The 22,675-nt window shown below is 48.9% G+C and overlaps 2 protein-coding genes across 2 annotated transcripts in view; both read right to left on the bottom strand.

Annotated features, from left to right (window-relative positions):
• The window catches only part of LOC128430526 (broad substrate specificity ATP-binding cassette transporter ABCG2-like), a 17,994-nt gene extending 8,102 nt beyond the window's left edge, over positions 1–9,892 (bottom strand). Inside the window, 15 exon segments of the mRNA XM_053416623.1 lie at positions 60–184; positions 435–524; positions 759–841; positions 962–1,107; positions 1,614–1,712; positions 1,963–2,058; positions 2,139–2,187; positions 6,026–6,128; positions 6,235–6,314; positions 6,316–6,393; positions 7,071–7,223; positions 7,309–7,423; positions 7,750–7,809; positions 9,199–9,378; positions 9,766–9,892. Coding sequence (XP_053272598.1) covers positions 60–184; positions 435–524; positions 759–841; positions 962–1,107; positions 1,614–1,712; positions 1,963–2,058; positions 2,139–2,187; positions 6,026–6,128; positions 6,235–6,314; positions 6,316–6,393; positions 7,071–7,223; positions 7,309–7,423; positions 7,750–7,809; positions 9,199–9,347 — 1,426 coding nt within the window. The 5' untranslated portion in view covers positions 9,348–9,378; positions 9,766–9,892.
• Positions 9,893–18,968: 9,076 nt separating this feature from the next.
• On the bottom strand, positions 18,969–21,488 carry gprin3a (GPRIN family member 3a). Its single transcript, XM_053416650.1, has 2 exons — positions 19,329–21,488; positions 18,969–19,220 (listed from the first exon to the last, which is right to left on the bottom strand). Exons 1-2 carry the CDS (start codon positions 21,486–21,488, stop codon positions 18,969–18,971), a joined length of 2,412 nt encoding a protein of 803 aa, XP_053272625.1.
• Between the last annotated feature and the right edge of the window lie 1,187 nt (positions 21,489–22,675).

The following is a 22,675-nucleotide window of genomic DNA, read 5'->3' as shown; positions in this document are numbered from 1 at the left end:
TACATCATATCGATCACTGAAGAATAAATGAAACTGCAGCAGAAGTGTAGAGGAGTCACCGATCAGGAAGTAGGCCACGCAGCTGAAGACGATGGCAGGAATGGTCCTCAGGGTGAGGATGTCCGACAGCAGCTTGGACAGGAAGTAGACGGACAGACGGTAGTAACCACTGGTGTACTCATGACTGTGAAGACATCACAGACACGGAGACAGTTAACGTCCTATTGAACTGAGGCTGTTTGAAACTGACACAGAACAAAGTGAGGAACCTTATGAGGAACCTTATTAAACGTGTGGTTGTGTGGTTGTGTGTGGTTGTGTGTGTGTGTGTGGTTGTGTGGTTCTGTGTGTGTGTGTGTGTGGTTGTGTGGTTGTTTGTGTGTGTGTGGTTGTGTGGTTGTGTGTGTGGTTGTGTGGTTGTGTGTCAGACCCACATGAAGAGTTTCCTCTCGGAGATGAAGAGCTCGGCGGCCGACAGGGAACTGAAACACTGGTTGATGACGACGAAGAACAAAGCTCCGACCCTAGAGAAACACAATGGTTACTGAGAGTGAAGAGTAGTACTACAGTACTACTTGTATTACTACTGTCACGGTATTAGTATGACTGCTAACAGCATTCATACAACGTCTACAGTCAAAGACTCACAGTACAGTAGATCACAGTAGATCACAGTAGAGTACAGTAGATCAGAGTACAGTAGAACACAGTAGAGTACAGTAGAGTAGATCAGAGTACAGTAGAGTACAGTAGAGTACCTGTTCTGCATTCCACTCTGGTCCTCCTGGACGTTGTAGAAGATGGCTCCTACGATCAGAGCGAGGAACAAGGTGACAGCGATCTGCAGAGAGAACACACTGAGCTGCAGTTCCTACAGTGACCACCAGGGTCCTCAGCAGCTTCAGCAACATGTGACTAACATGTGATTAACATGTTGTGGCCTGTGTCGGCTCGTCCTCACCTGAGCCACGGAGGTCTGAGGGTTGAGCAGCAGGTTCTGGAAGGTTCTCTTCAGAACCCATCGGAACTGGGTCAGGAAGCCGGTGCTGTACGTGATGGTTCTGGAGCGAGACATCTTCACCGTCTGCTTCCCCTGGACGATCCTTCCTGAGAGACGTCAGCTGACATTACTCATAACTCAAAATCATCTCTACACAACTACATCCAGAAGCAGGAGCTACACAACAACTGGAACACACATGAGACTGAAACATCAAAGGAAACGGGTCTGTTCATGTTCAGGTTGTTTTCATGTTCTGATGTTCGTCAAACTGTCAGACCTACAAGCTGTCGGCCTCGACTCGGGTTCCAGTGTTTTTTAATTCACGCTGATGCTGTGAGTAAGAAACTCGGACCCCTCCTCACTGCCCCCTGCTGGCCGCACAACAAGCGACGCAACACAAAACTGAGATTCTGCAGGAAAAATCACTATATTTCTTAAATCTGACAAAGTAGTTAAAGTAGAAACTGGACAATCAACCTCAGTTTTCATTTCACATTAAAAAGAGAACAGTTCAGACTGAACAGCTTCATGTAGCTACAGCTGTAATGTTACTGACAGAGTTCGGTTCAGATGAAACAAACGAACAGAAGACGTTGAGTAGAGAACTCACCCAGTTCGGCTCTGGTCTGCTGGGAGTACTGGCAGCTCCTGTACTCCTCCACCAGTTTGTCCTCGATACTTTGTCTGGACTTCGACACCGAGTCTGAATCTGGATTCAAATCAAAACACGTTCAGACACAGATCCAGATTCTGTAAATTATTAACAACAGAACTTTTAGATGATGATGGATGTTTATATCACACTTCTAACACACTGGTATAAGAGCCATGTTGAAGAACAGAATTCAAATATTGCCGTAAATTAAATCATCAATTGCAAAATAAGAAAAAACAAGTTATATTTTTAAATAAAGTCATAATATTGTGGACTCATTTCCTGTTTGGTCCTCATAACAAACCTTCATCCAGGTTGTGGCCGATGGCCGCGGTGGCGTCTCCGTTGATGACGTCGAGGAAGAAGTCTGCGGGGTTGTTGTGCGGCTCACAGGTGTACCCTGGGAAACAGAGGTCATGATGTCATCACCTGCAGGTCACGTGAGGTCACAGCATCACAAAGTGGAGAACATGTTCCTACCGATATCTGAGAAATACTCCAGCACGTTCTGCGCAGGGCCGTGGTAAACCTGACCCGTTAGAAACAACACGTTAATAAAGACACGGGACACGGGACAGGAACACGGGACAGGAACACGGGACAGGAACATGAACACAGGACACGAACACGGTACAGGAACACGGGACAGGAACATGAACACAGGACACGAACACGGTACAGGAACACGGGACAGGAACACGGGACAGGAACATGAACACAGGACACGGACACGGTACAGGAACACGGGACAGGAACACGGGACAGGAACATGAACACAGGACACGAACACGGTACAGGAACACGGGACATGAACATGAACACAGGACACGAACACGGGACAGGACCACGGGACAGGAACACGGGACAGGAACAGGGGACAGGAACACGGGACAGGAACATGAACACAGGACACGAACACGGTACAGGAACACGGGACAGGAACACGGGACAGGAACATGAACACAGGACACGAACACGGTACAGGAACACGGGACATGAACATGAACACAGGACACGAACACGGGACAGGACCACGGGACAGGAACACGGGACAGGAACACGGGACAGGAACAGGGGACAGGAACACGGGACAGGAACACGGGACATGAACATGAACACAGGACACGAACACGGTACAGGAACAGGGGACAGGAACACGGGACAGGAACACGGGACACGAACACGGGACAGGAACACGGGACATGAACATGAACACAGGACACGAACACGGTACAGGAACACGGGACAGGAACACGGGACAGGAACACGGGACAGGAACACGGGACAGGAACAGGGGACACGAACACGGGACAGGAACACGGGACAGGAACACGGGACAGGAACACGGGACAGGAACACGGGACAGGAACACGGGACAGGAACAAGGGACAGGAACACGGGACAGGAACACGGGACACGAACACGGGACAGGAACACGGGACAGGAACACGGGACAGGAACACGGGACAGGAACACGGGACAGGAACACGGGACACGAACACGGGACAGGAACACGGGACATGAACATGAACACAGGACACGAACACGGTACAGGAACACGGGACAGGAACACGGGACAGGAACACGGGACAGGAACACGGGACAGGAACACGGGACAGGAACAGGGGACACGAACACGGGACAGGAACACGGTACAGGAACACGGGACAGGAACACGGGACAGGAACACGGGACAGGAACACGGGACAGGAACACGGGACAGGAACAGGGGACACGAACACGGGACAGGAACACGGGACATGAACACAGAACAGGAACATGAACACGGGACATGAACACGGGACAGGAACACGGGACATGAACACGGGACACGAACACGGGACAGGAACACGGGACAGGAACACGGGACAGGAACACGGGACAGGAACACGGGACAGGAACACGGTACAGGAACACGGGACAGGGACACGGGACAGGAACATGAACACAGGACACGAACACGGTACAGGAACACGGGACAGGAACACGGGACAGGAACATGAACACAGGACACGAACACGGTACAGGAACACGGGACATGAACATGAACACGGGACACGAACACGGGACAGGACCACGGGACAGGAACACGGGACAGGAACAGGGGACAGGAACATGAACACAGGACACGAACACGGTACAGGAACACGGGACAGGAACACGGGACAGGAACATGAACACAGGACACGAACACGGTACAGGAACACGGGACATGAACATGAACACGGGACAGGAACACGGGACAGGAACACGGGACAGGAACACGGGACAGGAACAGGGGACACGAACACGGGACAGGAACACGGGACAGGAACACGGGACAGGAACACGGGACAGGAACACGGGACAGGAACACGGGACAGGAACACGGGACAGGAACATGAACACAGGACACGAACACGGTACAGGAACACGGGACAGGAACACGGGACAGGAACATGAACACAGGACACGAACACGGTACAGGAACACGGGACATGAACATGAACACGGGACAGGAACACGGGACAGGAACACGGGACAGGAACACGGGACAGGAACAGGGGACACGAACACGGGACAGGAACACGGGACAGGAACACGGGACAGGAACACGGGACAGGAACATGAACACAGGACACGAACACGGTACAGGAACACGGGACATGAACATGAACACGGGACAGGAACACGGGACAGGAACACGGGACAGGAACACGGGACAGGAACAGGGGACACGAACACGGGACAGGAACACGGGACAGGAACACGGGACAGGAACACGGGACAGGAACACGGGACAGGAACACGGGACAGGAACACGGGACACGAACACGGGACAGGAACACGGGACATGAACATGAACACAGGACACGAACACGGTACAGGAACACGGGACAGGAACACGGGACAGGAACACGGGACAGGAACACGGGACAGGAACAGGGGACACGAACACGGGACAGGAACACGGGACAGGAACACGGGACAGGAACACGGGACAGGAACACGGGACAGGAACACGGGACACGAACAAGGGACAGGAACACGGGACATGAACATGAACACAGGACACGAACACGGTACAGGAACACGGGACAGGAACACGGGACAGGAACACGGGACAGGAACACGGGACAGGAACACGGGACAGGAACACGGGACAGGAACACGGGACAGGAACACGGGACAGGAACACGGGACAGGAACACGGGACAGGAACACGGGACAGGAACACGGGACAGGAACACGGGACAGGAACAGGGGACACGAACACGGGACAGGAACACGGGACATGAACACAGAACAGGAACATGAACACGGGACATGAACACGGGACAGGAACACGGGACATGAACACGGGACACGAACACGGGACAGGAACACGGGACAGGAACACGGGACAGGAACACGGGACAGGAACACGGGACAGGAACACGGTACAGGAACACGGGACAGGGACACGGGACAGGAACATGAACACAGGACACGAACACGGTACAGGAACACGGGACAGGAACACGGGACAGGAACATGAACACAGGACACGAACACGGTACAGGAACACGGGACATGAACATGAACACGGGACACGAACACGGGACAGGACCACGGGACAGGAACACGGGACAGGAACAGGGGACAGGAACACGGGACAGGAACAGGGGACAGGAACATGAACACAGGACACGAACACGGTACAGGAACACGGGACAGGAACACGGGACAGGAACATGAACACAGGACACGAACACGGTACAGGAACACGGGACATGAACATGAACACGGGACAGGAACACGGGACAGGAACACGGGACAGGAACACGGGACAGGAACAGGGGACACGAACACGGGACAGGAACACGGGACAGGAACACGGGACAGGAACACGGGACAGGAACACGGGACAGGAACACGGGACAGGAACACGGGACAGGAACATGAACACAGGACACGAACACGGTACAGGAACACGGGACAGGAACACGGGACAGGAACATGAACACAGGACACGAACACGGTACAGGAACACGGGACATGAACATGAACACGGGACAGGAACACGGGACAGGAACACGGGACAGGAACACGGGACAGGAACAGGGGACACGAACACGGGACAGGAACACGGGACAGGAACACGGGACAGGAACACGGGACAGGAACACGGGACAGGAACACGGGACACGAACAAGGGACAGGAACACGGGACATGAACATGAACACAGGACACGAACACGGTACAGGAACACGGGACAGGAACACGGGACAGGAACACGGGACAGGAACACGGGACAGGAACACGGGACAGGAACACGGGACAGGAACACGGGACAGGAACACGGGACAGGAACACGGGACAGGAACACGGGACAGGAGGTTCTGACCTGCTTGCCGGTGACCAGCAGCGTGAGGCTGTCGAACAGACGGTAGATGGAGTAACGAGGCTGGTGGATGGACAAGATGATGGTGCGACCGTGGCTCGCCATCCTGGACACAGAGAGAGAGGGAGGCCATCTTTATGTACGCTGACGGTGTGAGTCTGTGTGTGTGTGTGTGTGTGTGTGTGTGTGTGTGTGTGTGTGTGTGTGTGTACCTCTTGAGCAGCAGTAGTACAGAGTTGGCGGTGCTGGCGTCCAGGCCGGTGGTGGGTTCGTCCAGGAAGAGGACGGGGGGGGTCGATGATCAGCTCCATGCCGATGTTCGTCCTCTTCCTCTCACCGCCGGAGATCCCACGAATCAGCTGAGTGCCCACCTGACCACACACACAAACACACACACACACACACACAGACACACACACACACACACACACACACACACACACACACACACACACACACACACACACACACACACACACAGACACATGTTTTCATCTCTTGCCCTTTTGCTTCCCTCCATCCTCCCTGACTCCCCCCACTCACCCTGGAGTCGCCCCCCCCCCTCACCCTGGAGTCGGCCACCCGGCTCAGCCCCCCCCCCCTCACCCTGGAGTCGCCCCCCCCCTCACCCTGGAGTCGGCCACCCGGCCCAGCCCCCCCACCCTCACCCTGGAGTCGCCCCCCCCTCACCCTGGAGTCGGCCACCCGGCCCAGCCCCCCCCCCCCCCTCACCCTGGAGTCCCCCCCCCCTCACCCTGGAGTCGGCCACCCGGCTCAGCCCCCCCCCTCACCCTGGAGTCGCCGCCCCCTCACCCTGGAGTCCCCCCCCCCTCACCCTGGAGTCGGCCACCCGGCTCAGCCCCCCCCCCCCTCACCCTGGAGTCCCCCCCCCTCACCCTGGAGTCGGCCACCCGGCTCAGCCCCCCCCCCCCCCCCTCACCCTGGAGTCGGCCACCCGGCTCAGCCCCCCCCCCCCCCCCTCACCCTGGAGTCCCCCCCCCCCCCCCCTGGAGTCGGCCACCCGGCTCAGCCCCCCCCCCCCCCTCACCCTGGAGTCGGCCACCCGGCTCAGCCCCAGCTCTTGGATCACTCTGTTGACTTTCTGCTCCTTGTCCTGGGCGCTGATGGAGGAGGGGAGTCTCAGCGCAGCAGAGAAGGTGAAGTTCTCTCTGACCGTCAGAGTTCCCATCACCACGTCGTCCTGGAGGCGGATCACACAGCTGATTAGAGCTCTTATTGTTGTGAGCACACACTTCCTGTCCGGAGCCGGCTGCTTCCTGTCCCACCTGCACCACGTATCCTGACAGACACTTGAAGTTTGGAGGCTGAGGAGCTCCGTCGATCAGGACCTCCCCCGACAGGCCGCAGGGATCCTTCCTCGCCGCCAACACGTCCAGGAAGCTGCAACACAACTGATGCTTCAACACAACCCTAACCCGTACGCACACGTTACAACACAACTCTATCTACACACTTTAAAAGAAAAAGGTTTCTCCTGAAACACGTTTTAAATTTAGAAAAACTTCACGTTCAGCTGAGAAGAGAAATCTTTCAGTACAGAGGTGTCTCAATAGATTTTATATAAATCAACACATGAAACAAAACATCTTTTAGTTCTGTCATCTTCTCTGTGGTGTTTGGACACACACACACACAGACACACACAGACACACACACACACACACACACACAGACACACACAAACACACACAGACACACACACTCACGATGACTTGCCGCTTCCTGTCGCTCCCATGATGGCGTTCAGTCCGGGCTTCATGATCCCACTGAGAGAGAAGGACCAGATCCAGATGTTCACATTATTAATATATAATAAAAACCTTGAGACTGTTAAAAAGTGAAAACTTTTCTTTAAACAAAGTTAAACGATGATGAAGTGAAACCAAAGAACAGTGAAGTTTGTTTTGTGACTTTTTAAAACGTTCTCATTTTGATTGAAGTCAATAAACGTTTCTATAAAAACTCTGAATAAGCTGCTGGGACTGAATCTACCTTTCACCCAGTCTGTCAATGATCACACACACACACACACGCACACACACACACACACACACACACACACACACCTACTGCACTTTGACCAATCCCAGTTTTCATACATAATCACTTGGTCTCATAACTGAGTGAAACCACAGACTCTTAAAAAGTGACCTTGAGTTGTGAATGTTCTTTTGTTTATGGTTTTTGTTGCATCACGTGTTTTTCATTGAGAAGAAGAATCTCCTGGACCAGATCTTCATCAGTGAGGATGAGGAGCTGGAGACCAGGTGTGATCTGGACCTGAACCTAACGTGCTCCTAACAGCACCAACATGAGGCTGTGGCTCGGATCTGGAAACAGGAGCGAACCATCATGTAGTGGGGGGGGGGGGGGGGGGACTAAGTTTTGTTGTGTATAATTTGTACTTGTACTAGCTTAGCATGCTAACACCTCCAGTGCTGAAGAGAACCTGAGAATTCAACAAGGTTCCTTTTCTCACTGACTCAGTTTCAAAGGTCCAGTTCAGCTTCCTGCTGCTGTTTGTTGCTTCAAGCCCAGAGTCATTGTTGTGGAGTGTGTGTGTGTGTGTGTGTGTGTCGGCTCCTGTGGACACGTAGACAAACAAGCTACACAATGAAGACGCTGTGGCCTCACTTCTTCAAACGTCGTGTCACCTGGAGGCTGAGAAGGTTTGATGTCTTTGTGTTGAGGGCGAACCGAGGAGGAGGCGTGACCTTTAAACGACCTTTAAATAAGTAAAGTAAATCTGATCTCATGTCAGTGAGCGTCCACTTCTAGAGCGACTCGGGTTCAGGGGTTTGAAACGTGTGTGAATGTTCCAGAGAAAGTTTAATAAAGAGTTTTCATCCTGGAAGCAGCTAGAGAGGAGTCGTGACCAGAAGATCATGGAGAGCAGGGAACATCCCATAATCCCCTGGGAATGATCCTCTCCAGCGACTTCTGGAATTAAGCTTTCATTTGTTGTTGTTTATGTGTGTGTGTGTATAGTGATTCATGTTGTGCATATAACTGGAGAGGAAACAGCGACTTGAGGGTTTTATATGGAAGGATAATAAGTTGTTCTTTTAGCTCCGGTTTGCCTGTATTCATATTTCATATCACTGGCCTCCACAGAAGTTCACATGACTCAGCACACGCTGCAGCGGCTCACTCACTTCAGGTCGATCAGGATGTCTTTGCTCTCTTTCTTCCGGCTGAAGCATCGTCCTCCCTGAGACACCTTGTAGTAGATGTCGTGGAAGCTGACGGTGGCACCATGTGTGGAGGCTCCGTTGGACCTGGTCTCCATCTGGATGCGGGACATCGTCCACCTCCGTCCACCTGAAGACGACTCACTGCAGAGACACTTCTCATTTGATCTATTTTCAATATATTTTACGTTGAATTCTCAAAATAAACTGAAAAGAAGCAGATTTTGTTCTTTTTTTTAAGAGTTTACTTTAAATCCGAGTGAATCTGAACTAAACAACAAAACACAACAACTACACACAGTCATCACACACAATCTGACGAGCTCGTGTTTCAGTTCAACTGACGACATGAAGGAGTTCAAACTGTTAAAGTACAAATGTTCAACATAAATAGATGTTTCTATAAAAGTATATAAACGCCTGTGACCTTCTGCAGTATTTTGTGTTAATTCAGTATCAATGTGTCTCATCAAGTTAAATCTTCAACAGAAGAAGCTTCAACTCAAACTCATAAATTCAAAGAAACCAAACCTGAAATGTTGAAGATGAGAAGGTTCCAGACGGACCTGGTGCAGAAGCTCCTGAAGGTCCAGCAGCTGGCGGGCGAGTGACACAGCAGTTTGCTCACAGGGAGTTCAGGTTCAGTTTATGACCGAAGTCATGATAAGGATGTGGGGGGGAGGGCACACACAAACACACACACACTCATACAGACACACACTGCAGCTCCTCAGTGTAAAGTCCTGCTTCAGGATTATTATCAGCAACATTTAAAAACTAAAATCCCTGTGATGTAACGATGACGATCACAATCTGCTGAACTCAGTTTAACGACTTTACAAGTTAAATCTCATAAACTAGTTTCTGAAGTGACGAGAGGGAAAAGTTTGAGAAAACGTTTTCACATGTTGCTGAAGCTGATTCTGTTAAATATGTTGAATATCATCAAATAGTCAGTGAGAACAAATGTCAGATAAATGCAGAGGAATAAAAACTTAGAAAGACAGAAATGTTTTTAGTAACTGTTCAAACTAAGACGCTTCTCTCACAGTGAATATTGAAAAGAAATAAAACATGTGAAGCTTTAAAGGTTCAATAATTCATGTTCACACGAAGATGGAGTCGAGAGCCATGACTTTCACACGTGTTGAAAGTTTACAACACGTGTGTTTACAATGCTTTTGACAGGTGGACTCAGAGTTACATCAGTGAGTCAGGACCACTCCCTCCAGCTCCATGAGGAGTCGCTCTGTGGAAACCAGAGAGCTCTACATTAAATAAGATGAATATCAGGAAGAGAGACAAGTCAAATTCATTCATCTTTGTCACAAGCTTAAGACTTTAAAACTTTAAGAAAGCTGTGAAATAACTTGAACAAAGTGAATCTATAACCTGTAGAAAGAAAAGTGAAAAATTTATATTGGAAAACAAAAAAAGTTTGGTTAAAAATCTTTCTTTGTCCTCTTTACATTTAAGTTAAAAAAAACTACTGTTGTTTTTATTTTCTGTATCAATTTCTTAAATATTTAGACTTTTTTTTTATTTAGACTTTTTTTGTGTTGTTTTTTATTAAAGTATTTGATTTTGTGAAAAACGTTTTTTATGTTTGATCCACGTTCATTGACTGTTTGATATCATAACTTCATCGCCCTCTGCTGGTGAAAATTAATAACAGCAATCATGAAACATCTTCTCTCAGTTTTCTGCAAAATGTTCTTGTGTCTGAACTTTTTATATTTTGGGTTTAGTGAAATTTTTCGACAATTCATCGTTCATGTGATTTAACAGTTTTCATTTTCTCAGTGAGACGATTGATTCAGTCTCTGAATAACAAACACACACGTGTGTTTGTACAACCTTCAAGTACACTGTTACAACCCGGCTCGACGGAAGTAACATAAAGTAGACAAACAAGGATTAAATATGAGAAAACTGGGTTTATTGTTACGAATGGTAATCAGACTGGTGAATGGGAGCCATGCGGCCAGCCCTGCTTAGCGAACCCCCATGAGTGAAGCCTCCCAGGCTTTTAAGGCAGCAGCAGGTGCCAGGTAACGAGGAGAAGGAGGGGCTGAAGGAGGAGCTCCAGGAGCACTGCAAAACAAGGAGCAGATCTGCACATAACACCCCCCCCCCTTAAAACGGTTGCTCTAGGCAACCGCCAAGTTACACACAACAAATTAACACCAAAATAAATTGAAATGTTGCATCACATATACTTCTGACACTTATGACCTTGAAAGGGCATCTGCGAGCACATTGTCCCTTCCACGGATGTGCTTTATTTCCAGGTTAAAGCCCTGCAGAAACAGACTCCATCGCATCAGCCGGTGGTTGGAGTTCCTCATTCTGCCGATGAACACAAGTGGGTTATGGTCGGTGTAGACCACCAGGACCTGACTGGAAGAGACATACACATCGAAGTGGTCCAGAGCAGAGATAAGAGCCAAGGCCTCTTTCTCAATGGTAGAATAATGCATCTGATGAATGTCAAACTTCTTTGAAAAATAACAAACAGGATGCTCAACCCCTGACGAGTCGTCTTGAAGTAGGGCAGCACCAACCCCAGCATCACTAGCATCGACAGCCAGTTTAAATGGCCTGTTAAAGTCAGGGGCAGCCAGGACTGGGGCACTAACCAACAGGGCCTTCAGATTCTCAAATGCCAACTGACACATCTCTGTCCACACAAAATGGACCTTTGGGCTAAGTAAGCTAGTCAAGGGGGCAGCCGCAGTAGCAAAGTTCTTGCAAAAACTTCTGTAATAGCCGGCCATGCCAAGAAACCGTTTCAGCTCACGCCGAGAAGTAGGAACACCGAAACAGCAAATGGCCTCTACTTTAGCGCCGATAGGACAGACTTCCCCCCGCCCAACAACCTTCCCTAGATACGTCACAGTGGCCTGTCCAAACTCACACTTGGCAAGGTTCACAGTCAAATTGGCAGCAGATAGCCTACCAAATACTTCCTCCACCTGAGCTATGTGCCGAGACCAGGTGGAGCTATAAATAACTATGTCATCAAGGTATGCTTCACAATCTGCAACCCCTTTCAACACCAGGTTAACAAGCCGCTGGAATGTGGCAGGTGCATTTCGCATTCCAAAAGCCATAACTGTATACTGACAGAAGTCATCTGGAGTCACAAAGGCAGAGATTTCACGAGCTCTCTGAGTAAGAGGGACCTGCCAGTAGCCTTTCAGGAGGTCTAACTTAGTGACACAAGCTGCAGACCCTACTCTGTCAATGCAATCATCTAGACGGGGAAGAGGATAGCAATCAGGCTTTGTGACAGAGTTGACCTTGCGAAGATCAGTACAAAATCGAGGTGTGCGATCTGACTTATCAACCAGCAAACACGGGGAGCTCCATGGGCTAGCACTAGGTTCTGCAATGCCATGCTGCAACATGTAATCCACTTCTTTGCTCATCAGCTGGCGTTTCTCAGGATTTACCCTGTAAGGGTGTTGCCTAATAGGTGCAGCCTCCCCGACATCAATGTCATGCTGGAGAACATTGGTACAAGTAGGCACATCAGAGAACAGGGCAGGATATTTACAAATAACCTCAATAACGTCGGACCGATGTGATGACTCGAGATAAGACAGATGGACCTCCAAATTGGCTACAATTTCTGAGTTCGGAAGCCTAGCACGAGAGACCCCACGTTCAACAACACCATCAATGTCCTTTTCACCCACAGGAATCGAAGTGCTCAGCACAGCAACCGTCTTCACCCCTGAGAGCCCAGCCTGGCTCCTCTCACAGTACTGTTTCAACAGATTAACATGACAGAGACGTGTTTTACGCTTTCGTTCTGGAGTCTTTATCACATAATCCAACTCACCCACCCGACGCTCAATCACATATGGACCGCTAAATCGAGCTTGCAAAGCAGATCCCGGAAGTGGCAGCAGCACCAACACCTTGTCACCAGGAGAGAACGCTCGATGCTTTGCCCTTTGGTCATACCACCCCTTCATCCGTCCTTGGGCTTCCCCCAAGTTCTGCCTCGCCAGCTCACATGCCTTGTTCAGCTTTGACCGAAAATTACAAACAAAGTCTAGCAAATTTGTGGCGGGGGACTGGTTTGCCAACCATCTCTCTTTCAAAAGTTTCAAAGGGCCCCTCACAGTATGACCGAACACCAGTTCAGCTGGACTAAAGCCAAGGGACTCTTGAGTGACCTCTCTAGCTGCAAAGAGGAGCAAAGGGGTTCCCTCATCCCAATCTTTCTCAAACTCCTTACAGTAGGCTCGTAACATGGACTTTAGGGTCTGATGAAACCGCTCAAGGGCCCCTTGAGACTCTGGATGGTAAGCAGATGAAGTCTGGTGCTCAATAGACAACTGCTGGAGAACCTGAGAGAACACACGGGACATAAAATTCGAACCCTGGTCGGTCTGGATAACTCTTGGCAGGCAAAACACTGTAAAGAACTTAATAAGGGCCTTGGAAATGGCTGAAGCAGTGATTCTACGTAGAGGGGTAGCTTCAGGAAACCGGGTAGCCGTACACATGATTGTCAATAAGTACTGGTTACCTGATTTAGTACGAGGAAGGGGACCAACACAATCAATCAAGATACGCTCAAAAGGCTCTCCTATGGCAGGGATAGGATGTAAAGGAGCTGGGGGAATCTTCTGGTTGGGCTTACCAATAGTTTGGCACACATGACATGTTCTACAATGCTCAGCAACATCAGATTTCACACCAGGCCAAAAGAAATGTCTCAGCACTCTGTCTAAAGTTTTCTTAATCCCCATATGACCAGCAAGACAATGATCATGAGCCAACTGCAAGACATCCTGACGATAGACACTTGGCACTACCACTTGAAACACACTACTCCAATCATCATGACAGGACAGTTTTGGAGAAGTCCACTTTCTCATTAACACACCATTGTTTACAAAATAGCAACAAGACACAGCTGTCATCTCATCATCAGGAACAACCTGGTCAAAAAGAGAAGATAAGGTTTCATCTCCCCCCTGCTCACACTTGAGCTCGTTACCAGAGGGAAACACTTTACCAAATCCCAACATGTCACCCTTCGCCAGAAATGTGTCAAACAGTGCAATATCAGAATCAGCTTCTTTGTCTTGTTTCTTCTTCTTTGACATGGCACGGGTAGTGACACAGACAGGGAATGCTTCTGGGTATTGCTTCTCAAGATCATCTGGGCATTTTGACACTACAGGAAAAGGAACAACCTCAGGAGCCGCAAGCACCCTACCACCGGCTAGGTCATTTCCCAAGATGAAGGACACCCCTTTAATGGGAATGCTTGAACACACAGCTACAGCTACTTCCCCAGAAACAAGACCAGTTTCAAGGGTAAGGTTATGCATAGGTAGAGACAGATACCCCCCACCAAACCCTTGGACGAGGACACTGGAACCCAACTTAGACTGGTCAGAAAACGGTAGGAGGTCCTGTAGAATCAAAGACTGAAAAGCTCCACTATCTCTCCAAATCTTAATCGGTTGCTTGGTTGAAGGATCAGTGACAAGAGACACAAAACCATCCATAAGGAAAGACGAAGAACCAGGCAGCTCACTCTTTTGAGCGGGTTGGTCGATGTTTTGGATGACAGCACCATTTTTCACAGTTTTTAGTAAGGCAACAGGCTTATAAGACTCTTGTTTCTTACTCAAGACAGGGCAATCTGCAATGAAGTGACCACTGTTCTTGCAATAAAAACAAGTCCTCTCTAATGGAGTACTCACAGTAGCCGATCTTCTAGTGAAAGCTGTAGAAACGGTGGGAGGAGGTTTTGAGCTGGTGGAGGAAGTGGTTGGAAACCGAGGTCTATTAAAACCAGTCCTTCCTTTTCGCTCACCTTGGTCGTTATCAAAGTTTACCTTGAGCGTCAATACAAACTTGTCTGCTAGAACAGCAGCCTTATCAAGAGTGGTCACTTCTTGCTGATTGAGATAAGTACACACGGCAGTAGGCAGACAATCTTTAAAGTCCTCCAGCAGAACTAATTGTCTAAGATCTTCCTTAGTTTCCGCCTTCTGTGACTTGCACCAAGAGCTAAAACTGATCTCCTTTTCTCTTGCAAACTCAACATAAGTTTGTTCATCCAGCTTACTGAGGCCTCTAAAACGCTGGCGGTACGCCTCAGGAACGAGCTCATAAGTTCTTAGAATAGCACCTTTAACTTTTTCATAGTCCTTGATATCCTCAATGTTTAAAGCAGTGTAAGCGTCTTGTGCTTTTCCCACCAGAACGCTTTGCAAAAGCGATGTCCAGGCATGTATTGGCCAGTCTGACACAGTAGCCACTCGTTCAAAATGAGCGAAGTACCTCTCAACATTTTTCTCAGCAAATGGAGGTACTAGTCTGATGTTGCTCGCTACATTAAACTGAGCCGAGGCAGAACTGGATGAGCTCAAAGCAGCATGCTTAAATTCAAGCTCTTTTAGGAAACGCTCATGTTCTAGGTGCATTTGTCTTTCCCTAAGGATACGCTCTTTTTCTTTATCCTCTAGTTCTAATTCTCGAAACGCCAACTCCTTCAACCTGAACTCCAGCACAGCATCTGACATTTGAGGAAGATCAAGTTGATGCTGATATGCTGGTAAAGCAGACGGCTTTAGGACGCCTCCTTCTGCTAGGCTAGCCTTAAGTGCTTCTCTTAAATTATCTTTAAGACGTTTATCACCACTGGCAATCTCAATGTCATAATGGCTGGCAAGGCTAAGGAGCTGTCCTTTAGTGAGCTGACAAAGCAACTCCTCCGAGGGTGCACTAATAAAGTCATCGATAGCCTCCATACTAGATAACTTCAGTAACCAAACATAACCAAAATACACCAATCGCCGTTACCCAAGGTTTAAACTTAAACCAGTACGCCCAGTACACACCTCATCCAACACTACAGCTTATCACAAATTCTCTCTACTAAATGATTCTTGAACCCATGATCACAGAGATAGGCCTAGTAACTCCCATCTAGCTACTAAGTAGCACAAAATATTACCCATAAAAACCCATTACCAAAATGGACCCTGCTGGTAATCAAGACCAAGGCAACAACAACCTCCGGGAGAACTAGCCCACCAAGTCAAGCTAGACACCACACACACCGCATCTGACAAATCCACAAGCTATACAAAACAAAGTTAGGACCCTGGACATGTTACCACAACTGTCCCCATAAAGCAGTCACTAACTCAAATAACTTTACAAATCAATCACTGCTGAGCACAGTGAGCAAGCCTCCGAGTGCAAATGATCATCTAAGCAAGCCCCCTGGTACCTGCCTAACTTCAAACTAACCCTAACTGTCTTCTGAGGCATGCCGGGCTCGAGGCCTCTTTAAAGCAAAGCTCAGTTAACCTCAGCCATGTGACCAAGGCCCTGAAATGCTCGCCCCCACCAGAGAACAAGTCTCCACCCAGGATTACCTCGAAAAAAACAAATAAATAAATAAATATAACAAATAGTGCACCGATGGAAGGACATATTGCTCTGCCCAGCTGGCACACTCCCTAACTAACCAGGGAGATCACTCACAACTTAAAATCATAGCACTCAGATTCAATGCTCACCATACTCACCATGACAAGAAGCTGCTCACAGCCACCCTACCAAACACCACCAAAGCATACCGGGTTACTCTGTCTAGGGGAAAAATAGAAAAAAAATAACTCATCCAGATTGATCCCGGACCAGTCCCCAATATGTTACAACCCGGCTCGACGGAAGTAACATAAAGTAGACAAACAAGGATTAAATATGAGAAAACTGGGTTTATTGTTACGAATGGTAATCAGACTGGTGAATGGGAGCCATGCGGCCAGCCCTGCTTAGCGACCCCCATGAGTGAAGCCTCCCAGGCTTTTAAGGCAGCAGCAGGTGCCAGGTAACGAGGAGAAGGAGGGCTGAAGGAGGAGCTCCAGGAGCACTGCAAAACAAGGAGCAGATCTGCACATAACAACACACACACACACACACACACACACACACGCACACACACACACAGTAACCTGACCTGTTGGTGCTGGCATAACTGAGATGGCCTGAACTTTGGTGAATAGGACATTGACCAAAGATCCCTGATCCTCTTTATATATGTTAATATATTTATACATGTATTATCCTTTGGTAAAACATTGAGGTTATAATCGATGTATTTAAATGTGTGATCTCAGACTCACGGTCTGTCGTCTCGTGTCCGGCTCGGTGGACGTCTCGGTTCCACGTCTCCGATGAAGAACTCTGGATACTGAACACAGAACACACGACTCGTTACCGACTGAAAGTGAAGCCATCGCAGAAGTGTCTGAGACCTGTCTTCTGTGTGCTGACCAGCAGGGGGCGACTCCTCTGGTACTTTCTATAGAAGTCTATAGAAAGCAGATATAAGGGGGCGTGTCCTCCGGTCGCTGGGCCGTGGTCACAGTCTCTTCATCTCGCTCTTTATATTCTCCCTCTCTTTTATTCACAGTGGTCGTACAGCGCCCTCTACGGGGCAGCTGCAGTACTTCACATCCTGTGTGATGAACCTGTTACATCAGCACAACACGGTGTGTGTGTGTGCGTGTGTGTGTGTGTGTGTGAATAAAACATGGCTGAGAGACTGTTGTTACCATGAGTGTGACTTTAATGTAACTGAATAATTCAGAGAGGAAATCTGCATCAACACACAACTCCACTAGAGGAGGAGAAGAAGAGGTGATGAAGAAGAGTCACAGATAGAGAGAGACCTTGAGATGAGGAAGGTAGAGAGTGAGAGGAGAAGGGGGGGGAAGATAAACTGAAAGTTCATGTGTTTAATGGTGTAAGTGGGACACGCGTGTTCCCACCGGAGCCTCGTGATGACGTGATCCACAGAGAAGAACACGTATGTCACATGAAAGGTCATGAAGCCAAATGTGAAAGTCAAAGAATCACATGAGTAAAGCTGAGGAATGAAGAAAGGAAGGTTAAAGGAAGTGAAGGTGAAGGAAAGGAAAGGAAATGAAGGTGAAGGAAAGGAAATGAAGGTGAAGGAAAGGACGGGGCTCCTCGCGCTCTGAGATATTTGCACTGGTGGATTTCTTTGTGCTGCATTTTGTAAAAAGGGAAGTGGATGAAATATTAATCAGAGAGACGTTCTGTCCTCTCTGCTGCACGTCATCATCTCCCACCTGAGACCCGAGGACCAATCAGACGCTGAGTCTCAGAGCTCAGAAGTGTTCAGGGGTCGACTCGTCTAACGGCTCCACTGAAGACCAGAAAGTGAATTTAACATCTACTTTGATTAGTGTGGTCCATGTCCCATCTATTAACATGGAGGAGGAACAGTTTATGATCCATACTTCGCTTTTCAAAGAGAGAATATGGCAGAAAACATCGGAGACAGAATCTTAAGAACATGTAGGACGACACTCATTGTTTGAATATTGACTTGGTCAGTTAGCGATAGCAGCTAAGCTAGTTGCAGTGGCTAATGATTGGACAGGGGTTCGTCCCTCGAGGTCCACATGTCCTACGAAGGACGAGGCCCCTGAGTCAGGATACAGTTCAAGGAAATGCTTGAGCTTCAGCTCCATACACAAACAAAAAAGTTAAATATATTAGCATAACTCATAACATGTGTTTGACATGTGTCAGTAAAGTGGAACATGCAGAACAAACGGACTCCTAGAGGACACATGGGACAGCAGTAAGCGTGTTGTGTTGTCACTGTGTCGTCGTCTCCTTTATCAACGTGTGTTTTTAAAGTGTTTGAACTGGACTCAGTCGGCCTCAGCAGGTTTCCTCCTACAACATCCCAGAATCCCTGCTCCCTTCCTCCTCCTCCTCCTCTTCTCTCCTCGGAGGCTGCTGTCGGAGCAGATGGACTTCCTCAGAGAACTGAGGTGTTTCTCCTGCTCCCGGATCTTGGACTCCAGGTGCAGCTGGATGGCGGTTCCCAGGGACTCCAGGTCCACCGAGGCGCCGTACACCTCCCAGGTCATCCCCTGCTCATCCCACACCACCTTCTGTGGCTTCACCGCCTCTTCTCTCTCCTCTTCATCCCTGTCCTCATCCTCCTCTTCTTCTTGCTCTCTTGCTCCTTTCTCCTCCTCTTCCTCCAATGATCTCTGAGCACTAACATCTCGGTCTTGGTTCTGTCGGAGTCCTCGTCCCTGCTGGACGCTGCAGGGACGAGGACTGGCCGGGGGGGAACCAGCCTTGTGGGTCACAGCAGGAGGAAGCCCTGATTGGCTGCGCAGCTCGATGTGGATCTGGCAGACGTGCAGGACGGGGGGGTGACCAGCAGGGACCATCTCTGAGGCCAAAGGGCCTGATTGGCAGCTGGGGGAGCCAATCAGGGAGGATGGGGCAGCCCCCCTGTGGAGGTCTGGGCTTGTGGAAGCTGAGTGTTTGACGACCTCCACCTGTACGCCCACATCCCTCCGCCCCCCCGCCTGCAGGTGGAGCTCCTCACTGGGGTCGGTCATGGTCGCCGCCTCCCTGACCCTGGTGGAGCTTGTTGAGTGAGGAGGAGGAGGAGGAGGAGGAGGAGGAGGATGGATGGGTGAGGAAGACCTTTCCCTCTGCCCCCCCCTCTCCTGCTCCGTCTTCCTCTCTGCTGCCGTTGCCCTTGACGATGGGATGTAGCTGCCAGCGGTGATGGTATTTGCGTCTCCCTGGTGACGGGGTTCTCTCGGTGGGGGGTCTAACGAGCTTCTGGTTTCTGGGGCATCAGTTACAGCCCCCCCCAGTCCTCCGACAGCTGTCACTTTGGTCTCCAGCAGTTCCTCCTCTGGACTGGGTGTAGTTTTGAGGCCTTGGACTTTGGACCCAGACAGAACCGATCTAGAAGAAGATATGGACATAGTTCTGGACGGCTCCACCTTTGAGCCCGAGGTCCTCAGACCAGGTTTAGAACTGGAAACAGTATCAACACTAGAGAAACTGACTTTAGAGTCTGAAGGAGTCTGAGCTTTAGGAGACGGGTCATGCTTTGACATTCTGATTGGTTTCGAACCCACAACCATTTTAGGTCCAGAACCTTTTTTGCTTTCAGAAGCAGTTTTGGAATCAAGACTATCTCTGGAACCCGTCCTGGACTTGGAGTTCGGACTGGTTTTACAAATTGACCCAGTTTTAGAGTTTAAACTGTCCTTCGATCCCAAACTGATTTTTGAAGCAGAACCACTTTTAGAATCCAAACTATCTCTGGATCCCATTGTGGATTTGGTTCTGGTGCTAGCTTTAGAATCCAGACTGACCCTGGTCACTGTCACGGCTTTAGAATTTGAACTAGATTTCAAACTAGTTTTGGACCCAGACCAAGTACTTGAGTCTTCAATGTCCAGATCCTCCTTGGACCTTGAGGTGTTGCTGGTCCCAGGAGCTTTTCTGGTCTTGGATGGTTTGGGACTAACAGAACTTATCTGAAGGGTCTTGATGCTTCGCGTTGTTGATTCGATCTTTTCACTTTGTGAAGTGAAAGTTCGAGAGTCGTCTCCAGCTTGTTGACCGGACCTGGTTTTGGTCGTGGTGCTTTGTGGATCTGGTGTTCTGGTTTTGTTTGTTACTGTTTGGGTTCGACTGGCCGGTCCTGGACTGATAACACGTGGATCCCCTTCCTCGGTGTGGACTCTTGGGCTCATGGGAGGGTGGAGCTTGTTTGGTGACGGTGTCTCTGCGCTAATTCCTCTTCCACCATCTTCTCCACGATTCCTTTGCATTTCCAGGCTCACAGTTATTTTGCTTGTAGTCTTTGTTGTGAGTCCCGTGGTCGGAGGTCTTTGTGGTATCGAGCTTGAGACGCTTGTAGATTCTGTCCCTAGCATCTGTGTTTGGACTCCATCAGTCCTTCTGGGGCTAGAAGCCACCAGGGGGTCCACCCGGTCGGGTTCTGGACTCGGTGCCCTGGGGCTGGATGTGGGGGTACGTTTTGGGTTTGATAATTTCAGGGTTTGATCTCCTCTGTTATTTGGTGACGCCTCGGCTGTCGGTGACAGACTCAAAGCTGGAATGGTGGTTTTCAAGGTAGTTTCTGTTGTGACTCCACCCTTCACTCCAGGTCTGCCTCCATCTTTATTCCCGTGGTTCTCTCCACGCTGCCCTGAGGTCCCCGAGGCCGGCCGGGGGTTGCTGGGTGAAGTCCGATTGAGGTCGAGATTGAAATTAGGCTCCGCCCCCCAGTTGGCATTGGGATCTGTGTTGTCCAGGACATCTTCAAAGCCCGCCTCCTCTGGACTCGGGCATTCTGATTGGACCAAATCCTTCTGAGATTTAGTAACTTTTGTTGAGGTTTGCATTCCCGTGGTGATGTTTGTCTGGAATTTAGTTTGAAGAATTCCCAAAGTTCAACCTGATCAGATGGAGAAACAAATAGTTCACGTTAAGACGTGCGTCCATATCCACGACAGCAGAGTGTGGGATGTGTGTCAGATGTGTGTGTGATGTGTGTGTGATGTGTGTCTGATGTGTTTGATGTGTGTGTGTTGTGTGTGTGATGTGTGTGTGTTGTGTGTCTGATGTGTGTGTGATGTGTGTGTGATGTGTGTCTGATGTGTGTGTGATGTGTGTGTGATGTGTGTGTGATGTGTGTCTGATGTGTGTGTGATGTGTGTGTGATGTGTGTGTGATGTGTGTGTGATGTGTGATGTGTGTGTGATGTGTGTCTGATGTGTGTGTGTGATGTGTGATGTGTGTGTGATGTGTGTGTGATGTGTGTGTGATGTGTGTCTGATGTGTGTGTGATGTGTGTCTGATGTGTGTGTGATGTGTGTGTGATGTGTGTCTGATGTGTGTGTGTGATGTGTGATGTGTGTGTGATGTGTGTGTGTGATGTGTGATGTGTGTGTGATGTGTGTGTGATGTGTGTGTGATGTGTGTGTGATGTGTGTCTGATGTGTGTGTGATGTGTGTCTGATGTGTGTGTGATGTGTGTGTGATGTGTGTCTGATGTGTGTGTGTGATGTGTGATGTGTGTGTGATGTGTGATGTGTGTGTGATGTGTGTGTGATGTGTGATGACGGGTTTCTAACACAAAAGATTAGAGGAGAATTTAAAATACATTTTACTTTATTACATTAAACCAGTTTGCTTCTGTCTTCATATCAATGTGATGTTAAGTGTTTCCTTCTATGAATGAAATGATGGAAGATTCCATGTTCGCTTCAAACTTTATATTAAAGCATATATACACACTCACACACAACATATATAAACATAATTTGACTTAATGCACAAATCAACTCAATTAAAAGGTGAAATAAAGTGACGGCTGTTCCACACTATACGACACAAAGGAATAAATTAGTGATTTCAAAATATACACATTACATCTCTACATGATCTATATAATTATATTTCTTTTATTAATTCTACAGCCTTAAAACCCAATGAGAGAAAACGTGCAGTCATGATATATAAACTCAGTCACAGAGATGATCTCTTCATCGTTACACTCGTTCATTAACTCGTTCTCCACGTCTCTACT

Source organism: Pleuronectes platessa, chromosome 23 (assembly GCF_947347685.1).
Source record: "Pleuronectes platessa chromosome 23, fPlePla1.1, whole genome shotgun sequence".
In the NCBI taxonomy this organism is placed as follows: Eukaryota; Metazoa; Chordata; class Actinopteri; order Pleuronectiformes; family Pleuronectidae; genus Pleuronectes; species Pleuronectes platessa.
Note: the sequence above shows the minus strand (reverse complement) of the source record. Positions and strands in the feature narration are given on the sequence as shown.